At 65.1% G+C, this 10,571-nt stretch overlaps 3 protein-coding genes across 3 annotated transcripts in view; 1 reads left to right on the top strand and 2 right to left on the bottom strand.

Annotated features, from left to right (window-relative positions):
* Positions 1-317: 317 nt before the first annotated feature.
* Positions 318-3,872, bottom strand: MNEG_8582 (DEAD-box ATP-dependent RNA helicase 16; the record flags this gene model as incomplete). Its single annotated transcript, XM_014042947.1, has 7 exons — positions 318-877; positions 1,105-1,320; positions 1,788-1,953; positions 2,414-2,710; positions 3,056-3,130; positions 3,402-3,490; positions 3,743-3,872. The coding sequence occupies 7 exons, from the start codon at positions 3,870-3,872 to the stop codon at positions 318-320; spliced, it is 1,533 nt and encodes a 510-aa protein (XP_013898401.1).
* Positions 3,873-4,508: 636 nt separating this feature from the next.
* Positions 4,509-7,486, top strand: MNEG_8581 (hypothetical protein; the record flags this gene model as incomplete). The annotated part of the gene is made up of 9 exons (XM_014042946.1): positions 4,509-4,545; positions 4,776-4,927; positions 5,215-5,252; positions 5,543-5,668; positions 5,918-6,062; positions 6,238-6,315; positions 6,575-6,787; positions 7,223-7,339; positions 7,439-7,486. The coding sequence occupies 9 exons, from the start codon at positions 4,509-4,511 to the stop codon at positions 7,484-7,486; spliced, it is 954 nt and encodes a 317-aa protein (XP_013898400.1).
* Positions 7,487-8,541: 1,055 nt separating this feature from the next.
* Positions 8,542-10,571, bottom strand: part of MNEG_8580 (magnesium chelatase subunit I) — a gene marked incomplete at both ends in the record, with an annotated part of 4,083 nt that continues 2,053 nt past the window's right edge. Inside the window, 6 exons of the mRNA XM_014042945.1 lie at positions 8,542-8,650; positions 8,927-8,989; positions 9,402-9,570; positions 9,815-9,890; positions 10,118-10,179; positions 10,502-10,553. Of these exons, the coding sequence (XP_013898399.1) occupies positions 8,542-8,650; positions 8,927-8,989; positions 9,402-9,570; positions 9,815-9,890; positions 10,118-10,179; positions 10,502-10,553 (531 nt within the window). The remainder of the gene's footprint in view (positions 8,651-8,926; positions 8,990-9,401; positions 9,571-9,814; positions 9,891-10,117; positions 10,180-10,501; positions 10,554-10,571) is intronic.

Raw genomic sequence — 10,571 nt, 5'->3', positions numbered from 1 at the left:
CTGCGGCGTTGGGGCGATTTTGGCACCTGGACGGACCCAGCGGTGGCAGTTGCGCCGATCGAAAGGTGCACACGCGCGCACACGCGCGCGTGCGCATGCACACACATATACACACACATACACACACACACACACACATACACGCGCGCATGCAGGCACCTGAATGCACACATTCAAGCACACTCACCCACGCAAACACACACACACACACACTGACACCTCGATGCATACACAACACCACCCCATACAGCAAGCACTAATACAAACACACACGACACACGAACAGAGTGCAAAAAGACGACACACGCACTACGAAATCATGTACATGCAACTTTTGAACATCTACACGCGGCCAACCCCACCTGCTCCGCCTCGTGCGTCTCGAAGTAAGACTTCAGCTTCTCCGAGTTCAGCAGCTGCTGCGCAACTTCCCGCGCGCGCGCCTCCTTCACCGCGCCCCGGCTGATGCCCCTCAGAACGTCCTCCCCTCGGTACCGCAGCCCCTCAACTGCTGCCTTGGTGAGCCGGCCAAACAGCGGCAGCGGGCCGCCGCCGAGCCCGACGACGGCGTCCCCATCCTTGTTTTCCTCCTCATCATCGTCGCTCCCGCCGCCGTCCTGCTGCTGCTGCTGTAATTTCCGCTGCCGCTGCGCGTGCTCCCCCTGCAGTGCCGCCAGCAGCGCCGCCCCGAACCCGCCGCCGCCGCCGTCGCCGACTTTTCCACCTTTGTCCGCAGCCGCAGGGGCGGCGCGCTTGATCAGGCCGCTCTCGGCCGCCGTGGCCGCCAGAGGGGCCGGCAGGTCGGTAGGCGTGAGGAGCGTCACAGCGGCGCCGGACTGGCCGGCGCGCCCGGTGCGGCCGACGCGGTGCACGTAGCCTGCGAGGTCGTGAAGCGTGCAAAATGATGCTCGAGCGTGCAAACATGTGGGGTGCAGCCGAGCGGAGTTGCAGAAGACAGGGAACGCGCAGGCAAAAGAGGCTCGGCGCGCTTCCAGCGGCGCTGGGCGGCCGCCGCGGGCGCCCGTGCAGCGGCGCGGGCGGCCCACTCCCCTTCAGCCCAGCCGGCCGCGCGAGCAGTTGCGCCGCACGGGCCGCGCCGCCCACCTTGGACTGAGGCGGGCAGGTCGTAATTCACAATTGTCCGCACCCCCTTGAAGTCGATGCCCCGGGTCACGCCAAACTCCTCGTCCTTTGCCGGCCGCTTGCCGGCCTTCTGCTGCTGCTGCTGCTGCTGGCCGTCTTTGGCACGCTTCCGTTTCTTGCTGCCGGCGGCGGCGGCGGCCGCGGGGGCGCTGTCCGCCGCGCGTGCGTGGACGTCATCTGCATTGGTGTCGGCATGGGCGGGCGGAGGCATGGTCAGCAATTAGAAGGGGTGGGTTGGCTGACGCGTGGGAACACATGCCACGCCGCTGGCGCCGCACGCCACCGCTCAACCGCCGCCAACTGCCGCCAGGCGGGCCTGGCCCCGTTAGGCTGTGAGAAGAATGGCGGAGCAGCTCCCGGGGTCCGATGCGTTCATGCGAATGGCCTGCCCACTGGGTCAAGTCGTACCCCATGCCCACCAAAATCTATGAGAAATCAGCATTGTGGCACCCTGGCGGGCACCCCCCGCCCTCACGCACAAGCACAGAGTGGAGCATGCCACAGCAAAGACGCCGCAGGCAACCCCCCGGACGAAAGCAAAGCAAGGAATACGATACTGAAAAGATGCCACAGGCGCCCCCTTCAGCAGACGCGACCGCGCCGCGCAGCCGGCGGCGTGCCTTAACCCTGAACCCCAAACCCACCTATGGCTATCAAGAAGTCGAAGAGGCCCTTGTTGAAGGACGCGAGGATGTGGCTGCGGCTGTTGAGCGGCTGGTCAGGCGACAGCAGCGCCAGCCGCAGGCCGAACGCCTCCAAAAACAGACGCAGCCGCATGCCCTCGTCGGGGGTGTTGGCGAAGATGAGCACCTGCGGAGATGGGAGTGGATCGGACGAGAGGCGGATGGGGTGCGGGGTGGATGGGGAGCGGAAAACGGGGCGGGCAGCGCAAGGGGTGATTCGCAGCGAAGGCTTGGCGCCGAAGGCGTCTGCACCACTGGTTGTCTTGAGAACGCCGCCCCGCCGCCTCTCTCTCTACATGGCAAACAGGAAACAACACATGTGTACGTGCGATAGCCTCGCTGCGATCCTATGTGCAGGCATGCAGCCACTCACTCCCAGGGGCTCAACAACCCGTGCAGCCTTGGAATAATGGCCCTCTCAGGCGCACCTAGCTGCCCGCGATCACACCTGTCCCACCCCGTCGCCTTTCCCCCACCACGCACACACACATGCACATGCAGACACACAAACACACACACACACACACACACTGCCTGCTCGCAGTCCCCGTGCCAGTCCCGCCAGGCTGCTAGTAGAAGCGTCTCACCTTTTTCCGCAAGAGCCCCAACTTGAGCAGCGCCAGCACCACCAGCGCCCGGTCCTCCTTCGCACACGGGTAGTGAAAATGCGAGATCTCCGCCGCCGCCCCCGACCCGCCTCCTGCCAGGTCCCCGCCGCCGCCGCCGCCGCCGCCGTCCCCCTCCCCTCCGCCGCCGCCCGCGCCCGGCCCGGGCGTGGCTAAGAGGTTGAGGGTGGTGGGGTTGTGGAGGACGAGCTTCTGCAGCTGCTCGACGTCGGATGAGGTGGTGGCGCTCATCAGCATGCACTGGCAGCTGCGGGGCACCTGCGGCGGATTGGCATCGATGGAAATGGGCATGGGTGTGTGTGTGCATTTGCGCATGCACGTGTGCGTGTTTGTGCTTGTGTGTGAGCTTGCTTGTGTCTGTGTGTGTGTGTGTGTGTGTGTGTGTGTGTGTGTGTGTGTGTGTGTGGCGTGTGAGGTTGTGGATGTGCTTGAAATTGCACATTTGCGTGCATGTGTGTGTGTGCGTGTCGGGGGGGGGGGAGGCACACACGACGGAAGAACGGGATGTCAGCTCCACCAACGGCAACAAACTCAAACGCACGGCCTCCGTCCGATCAAGTCAGGTCAGCCGCACCAAAACCGCGCCAGATCGCGCCAGATCACCTGCGGCGCCAGCAGCCGCAGGTCGTCCTCGTAGCCGTAGCTCAGCAGGAGGTCTGCCTCATCCAGCACCAAAACCTGGGGGGCGGATGAGTAAATTCAGGGTGTCAGCACATGGGACATTCAGAAGTACTTGCATGGGCGGGGGTGGGGGGTTGTGTAAGGTATGGGGCAGCGGAGAGCTGTGGGGCGGCAGGGTCCAGGTGCAAAGGCAGGCTGCGAGGAAGGGGAGGAGGCGCAAAGCCAAGCGAGGGGCCCAGAGCGCGATGTGCAGTGCGCCGGCGCCGCCGCCAGGGAGAAGGCGCGGTAGGGCGCGGCGGCGAGTGGGGGCGAGGCGGCGGCCGCCCACCTGCAGGCGCTGCTGCAGCGCGCCCTGCGGCAGCCAGCCCTCGCGCAGCGCCGCCGCCACGCGTGCCGGGGTGGACACCACAAACGCGCCTGTGAAGGGTTTGCGCGGCAGCAGCCCACTGAGTTTGCCGCGGCAGCACGGGCATGCGTGTGCATGAGCGCGGCGCGAGGGCGGCCGCGCCCGCCCGCAGACGCACACATGCCCATTCAATTGCTGGCAGTGTCAAGGGCCTGTCGGCATCACTGCATTTGTCGCTGCTGCGGCATGCTAAACGCCGTGGAGGGAGCTGGTGCAGAGAGGAGGCGAGGGGGGGGGGGGTAGCAGCAGCAACAGCAACGCACCGGCGCCGGTCGCAGCCGCGCGCGCCATTGAGGGTGCATCCGCCACCAGCGCCGTGACGGACAGCTGCACGCCGCAGTGCTGCACGACAGTGCGGACCTCCCCCGCAACCTGCGTTGCAAGAGGGGCCATGTCTTGACGCTTGAGCACCCTGTATGCTCGATCAGTCGAGACGACTACCCTCAAGCGCATGACCTAGCGCCCTGCTGCGGCGTCCTCGATTCCCATGTGCAGTACGCATTGTGATAGCACCCAAAGACTGCCGCGCGGGGTGATGCGCTGCTTGGCCGGGCCGGCCGCCGACAGCGGAGGCAGCAGCGCACGAGCATGCAGCGGACGGCGGCGCACCTGCTCGCAAAGCTCGCGCGTCGGCACCAGCACGAGCGCGCGCCAGCCCGTTTTCGTGTCGCCGCTACTGAGGACTCTGTGCAGCGACGGCAGAAGGTATGCCAACGTCTTGCCGCTGCCAGTCCTCGCCCTTGCGACGATATCCTTGCCTTCGAGGGCTTTAGGGATTGCTGCCGCCTGCACCGGTGTGGGTTTTTCGAAACCCTGCTTCCCAAGCGACCTCAGGAGCCGCGGGTCTAGCCCGAGCTCCGCGAACGACATGTCGTCGGCGGGCGAATTGCCTGTTCGTATAAATGACGACTTGAAAGGTATATGAGAACTATCAGCATTTATATAAACGGTGCAGAATCGCGAAACAGTTATCACCATCGCGTGCATTGATCTGGCAGTGCCAGTCGTCACCTGGGCGGCGACCGCACCATGGCGGACAACGAGCCTTCCTCAGGCGCGTGCATCAGTATGGTTTTACGCTCTGCGCTGTGGCTTCAGGCTGTTTCCCACACGCGATGCAGTACCAACGTCGCCAGCGGCGGCGGCATTAGCAACCGCGATGCGCTTTGCGCCTTGAAACAAAGGACGTACAGTATGCCACACCGTCTGTCAAAGTTGGATGTCGCGCGCTTTGCGAAGGGCGCATTACATCCAGCGGGCGGCCGGTGAGATACACAACATCCCGTGCACGCACAGGCGACTACACCACCACCTCGGACGCCGGCGAGATCGCAGCAGAGCGCCTCTTTGGCAGCCTCAAGACGCAGTTGACCTGGAACCCCGATTCACAAGCGATGCGCATCAACGTGCGGCAGCTGGCCGAGACGCAGCGAGGCGTCGAGGTCAAGGTGGGCCCCCGGCGGCGCGCTGCTGTTGTTGACTGGGGCAGGGGACGCAGCGAATGGCCGCTTGCAGCCGCAGGCGCGCGCGCCGTCCAAAGGTCAAGCGCGGCCTTCCTGCCATGCAGTACAGCAGGAGCCATCATAGGAGCCGCACAGAGGCGGCGAGCAAACGAGCAACGCAGCGGAACGAGCAACGCAGCGGAAGCCAGGAAATGAGCAGCTCCCGCGCTGACAGACCCTCGCTTCCGCCCGGCCACGCTGCCCCGGCTCGTCCACCCTGGGGCTGCTCGCAGTACAAAGGAAGCCTGCACACAGGCACCGGCGATTACAGGTGCGAAGAGATCCGTAGTGCTGCGCGCCGGCAGCGCCGTGCTGCAGTGCAGCGCCATTCAGGAGCGCTGCGCTGGCATGCTACGCCTTGCAGGGCCATTTGGCTGTGCCCCTCGCTCACTCCTGGTCTCTTGGGTAGATAAACATCACATTGCCATGCATGCATGCGCGCATGTGCTTGCATACGTTCGCACACACGTGCACACCCACACATACACACACATACACACACGTGCACACAAACATACACACATTACACACACGTACACACACACTTGCACCCTCTCACAGGTACCGAGCCCAGCTGCGCAAGGCCTTCTTCACCAACACGCCCTCCATAGCGCGCATCATGGCCGCAGACAAGGGCATCGCGATCAAGGGCGACGACGAGCAGCGCCGGCAGCTGGACGGACGCAGGTGAGGCAGATCTGACCTGGCTGCTTGTATTTCTTTGCCTGGGAAGAAAAGGCGGGCCTGGGTACCCACGTCCTACCAAATAAGTGACTCACAGTTTGCTTTGTTAGTGATGCCGGTCCTCTTGGCCGGCGAATGGACCAAAGGAAGCAAGGGGTGCACGCATCCACAGTGCAGTCTCAAAACGCTGTTGTCAAGTCGACGGACCCCCGGACGCTTCCCGCGCCGACGGACTCCCGGCTTCCGCCGCAGGGTGCTGCCGGCGGGCGCGGCGGGGCTGCTGTGGCGCGACTGGTGCATCTCCCCAGGGATCGCACTCAGCAGCGAGAAGGATGCCGGGTTCACCTACACGCTCGGCTTCAGGAAGCAGCCGCAGGTGACGGGCCCGCCCGTCGTGGTCGGGCCGCGCTGACAGGGGCGTCACTCAGAGGGGCTCGCAGGCTGCGGGCCGCCGCAGCCGCCGGCGGCCGCAGGTCGCTTATCGAATGCCTTCGAGCAGCCCCAGGTGCTGAACTTGATATTCGCTGCTCCAAGCATCTTGTCATGTGTTCCTGATCCTCCTTAATCCCCAGATCGTGAAGCGATCTGGGGCCTGGGACAGCTGGCTGGCCTACAAAGGTACACTGGAGTTCAACCCGACGACGCAGCAGGTGAGCGGGTGCACCTGCAGCTTCCCGCACGTGGCGCAAGCTGCGTCGTGCTCCGGCATGCGCCGGCCGGCGCCAGGTGCTGAATTCGTGGCAGGTTCTTGCATTGAAACACAGCAGCGGCAGCAGCAACAGCAGCAGCAGCAGTAGCGGCAACAGCAGCAACAGCAGCAGCAGCCAGTGTTGCTTGAAGGGCCTGCGGACCCAACGGCACTTGCAAATTTGCAGTGCAGCACAGGCCGCTGCCCATGCCGCCTGGCAGGATTTGGCGAGACGCCAGCTGCGGCAGGCACCTGACCCTGCGCAGCAGCCAGGGCCGCCGCTGCCAGCCGCCAAGTCCGTGTCCCCGCAGCATACTGAACTGGGGCCGGTTTTTTCAAACGGCGAGCGCGTCATGCAAACTCTGCGTGTGCAGGTGGGGGCGTTTGGCAACGCGCGGCTGAAGCTGTTCAGGATCGGTTTCACCAGCACGCAGGTGCGCCCCTAGATCTTCCAGATGGCTGCGACCACGGCGGGCTCAGCTTTGCACTTCGCATGATGAACTCCCCAACACATGTGCTTGGGGGGAATTGGGGAGGCACTTGGGTACGTTGCAACGTCACGGACTGAGATGCTCCAGGGTGGCAGCGGGCGGCACACTGCAGCGGCCTCGGCGGTAGGCGTGCTCGCGCCTGCGGGAGCAGGCGCGCCCCCCACGCTTGCGCCAAGCAAGGTGCCCGCGGCACGTGCCCATGCGGCACGGTTCCTACGCCCTTTGTCAATTGTGGCGCCGTCCCGCGATCGCGGCACTCTTCACCCGCCACCTGCTGCATCGGCCCTCGCCGCTGCGGGAATGTACATAGAACACACACTGACGCGCGCGTGCTTTCGCGCTCTTAACCGCCGCGGCCACGACCTTGGGCCCCCGCAGGACGCGCGGCTGAGCCTTGGATGGAATTGGCGGGTCGCGCCGGCGGCCGCCGCGGGCGCAGGCGAGATCGACGCGGGCGGGGACGAGATCTCTGCGGGCCCCGTCACTTTCAGCCGGGTGCGCGCGGATCCGCCGCCGCCAAGACAACAGACCTGTTTGTGCTGTGCCCAGCCAGGCCTAGTGCCGCGTGCGCGCGCGGCTCGCCTTGTGCCGCAGCCTTGGACGGCGCCGCGCGGCGGGTCGCCGCAGGGCGCGCCGGGCTGAGCGCTGGCCTGCGCGGCCGCTCTGGCTGGTCGGTTGGCATGTGTTGTGCACCAGCTGTGGCAGCCAGACGCTCTGTGTGCGCCTGAGCATCAGTCCAGGCAGGGCGCCCGGCCACTCCTGCCCGCTTTCGAGTCGTCCACACCCAGCAATCTTTACCCTAGCCTGCTACCCTGGGGTTGACTCCCTGGAACCCCAACCCTCGCAACCCCAACCAATCACCACACTGCGCCGCCCAGGGTGACAACCCCCACCACCCGCCACACTGCGCCGCCTTAGGGTCAAAACTTATACAATGCCGGCCCTCAAACCTCCCCGTCACCACCTGCCACGCCATGCCCCTGAGCAGGTGCCGTATGTGAAGCTGGCGGAGAACGATTGGGCCATCAGGTGGCAGGGCAGCTCCCTCAGCTTCAATTACACCATATGATTGGATCTTGTCTGGCCTGGTCGGATCTAGCAATTAGATACGACCCCAGGAGCTGCGCCCCATGTGCTGACCGTGCCTATTGGAGGCATGTTTTGGGGCTGGCGGGTGCCGCTCGTTTTATCGTCGGTTCTCCATTTCATGTCCGGAGATGTAACGCAGAAGTCTCACATGACCCTCTTTTGTAGCTGAGAAGGCTCTCCTGCCCGCTGGCACACCTGATGACTGATTTGTTGACCCGACGCCGCCAGGTGCCCCGCCCACTCTGATTGAGCGCGTTACTCAATTCTTGTCATTAAGAATTCGGCCGTTTTCGGGGGGCGGGGAAATGCGCTCCGACAGACAGCAAAAAAGAGCAAAATAAAGACGCCTGGGGACAGAAGAGCCCCACAGCAGCTCGCTCGCTACAATATAAAAAGAAGTGCATGACACACACACTCTGGAACAGGAGAGGCGAGAGTGCACGCGCGCAAGCCCTGCGCCATCGCGCGCCGCGCGGGGCCGGCTGGAGGGCGAGCACATGCGCGCCCCTTGCGGCCGCGGGGCGCGGCCCGCGGCGCGTCGGTGCTGCTGCTCAGGTGCGTCGCCGCCGCCGAGCGAATCCGATCTGATCTGGCCAGGTCTGATCAGATCACTCCAGGCCGAAGACGGCCTTGAACACCTCCCGCACCTTGTCGCCGCTGTCGATGTCGGCCAGGGGGTCCTTGCGGAGGCGGTGGCGCAGGCACAGGGGGATGACCCTGCGTTTTGGGGTAAGGGGTGGGGGGTGGACGGCGGGGATGTGGTGAGGGGGAAAGGCGCTGAAACAGGAGCGCAGGCGCAACCACTTTGTTGCCGCGGGAACCAGGTTGAGGTGGGGCGGCGGTCGCAGCAACAGCCCTCCCTTAGAGGCCGCGGCCCCGCATCCCAACATCCGTGAGCACGGCTGGCTCAAGGGCAAGCCGCGGGCCGCGGCGGGGTGATCCCAAAATCCCTTCCTCGGCGAGGGAAAGGGTGACAGTGGCGCGGCCACCCACCTGTAGATGTCCTCAAGCGCCACCTCGCTGCGGCCCTCGAACGCGGCGATCGCCTTGGAGGCCCTGCGGTCGTTTTCAGGGGTCCGCGGCGCCAAGGTGAGCAATGCAATCGACGGGGCCGGCCGGCCGGCCGGCTCCTGGGCTCGGAAGCCACCGCAGCTGCCGTGCGCAAGCAGACGGCAGCCCGTCGTCGCCGTCCGGGCGCACCGGCAAAGGCCGTTCCCAGAAACGGATGTCGTTGACGGGGCGGGGTTCGCTGACGAGGCGCCCGCCAAAGGGTCCACACACACTCAGGCGCCCTCACACACACACATATTTATATGCGCACACACATATGCACACACACAGGCGTATACACACAGGCGTCTGGACACAAACACACACACACACAGGCGCGCACACACAGGCATCTACATACACACACACACACACAACACACACACACAACACACAGGCGCCCGGCCGCGCGCCCCACCTGTTGGTGACGATGTCCCCGCGGATGCCGTCCACGTTGAGCTCGCTGCAGATCTGGCTGATCTTCACGCGGAAGTCGTACGCGATGTCCACCGACTTGAGGCGCTTGCGGGCGTCGACGATCTTGTTGGTCAGCGCGTTCTGCTTGTCCTCGTACTTGCCGCGGAAGGCTGCGGTCGACAACAGAGGTCCAGGATTGATACAGTTAGAAAAAGATCCAAGTCGGTCCTCGAAGCAATTGGCTTCTGCAACAACTCCAGACGCGAGCTGCCCTTTGAGTGGGAACGCCCCACATTGCCAGCATGAGGGGTCGCTCGCGTGTGCGTGCGCATGCGCGTGCACAGAGCATGATGCTACGCGTGGGCATGCGCGTGTGTGTTGTGGTTGTGTTTTCCCAGTGCTTTGTTTGCTCACTGGCGGGGTCCTCGTCGAAGGTGCTGCGCTCCGCCACGATCTGGACCCGCAGCTCGGGCTCCCTCACGGTGCCGATCTGGGGTAGATGGTATACAGTTGGCGGTTGGCGGTTGGCATTTGAAAGTTGGCAGTCGAGGGCTGCGCGCGCGCCCAGCACTTCAGGGTTGGCGCAGGACGGCCGAGGAGCCGGGCGGCGGAGGCAACGGGCGATGGCTGCCGCGGCGCGCAAGGGCTGCAATCGCAGGGCAGCGGCAGGACGGGCCGGCCTTTTCCCGGGGGGTGGCCCCTGCACGGCATCCCAACCTGCGCGTGCATGCCGAAGCGGTCCAGCAGCTGCGGCCGCAGCTCGCCCTCCTCGGGGTTGCCTGGGGGCCGGCGGGGCGGCAGGGCGGCGCGGATTTAGCGTGCAGACATGCATCACGAGGCTTTCCGCCGCCCCCTGAGCTAGCGTGTCACAGCAGGGGCACCCCTCCCACCCGCCCCGGCCCGTTTTCAATCCCTCTGTTACCATCAGATACAAAGGAGGGCCCAGTGCCCACCCCCTCAAGCCCCTCTTTCTGGGCTCCCCCGAAGCCCCATCTTCGCCCCAACGTGGTCTGAGCGGCGTCGCTGCCTGCCGCTGCGCCCCGGTGAGTGGCAGGCGGCGCGGCCCTGGCGGCGTCCCCCTGCCGACAAGTGGCCGCTCACCCGACCCCACGAGGATGAAGCGCGCGGGGTGGCTGATGGAGATGCCCTCGCGCTCCACGGTGTTCCAGCC

Source organism: Monoraphidium neglectum (genome assembly GCF_000611645.1).
Source record: "Monoraphidium neglectum strain SAG 48.87 unplaced genomic scaffold scaffold01646, whole genome shotgun sequence".
Classification (NCBI taxonomy): domain Eukaryota; kingdom Viridiplantae; phylum Chlorophyta; class Chlorophyceae; order Sphaeropleales; family Selenastraceae; genus Monoraphidium; species Monoraphidium neglectum.
The sequence above is the reverse complement of the archived record's forward strand: the minus strand, read 5'-3'. Positions and strand labels throughout refer to the sequence as shown.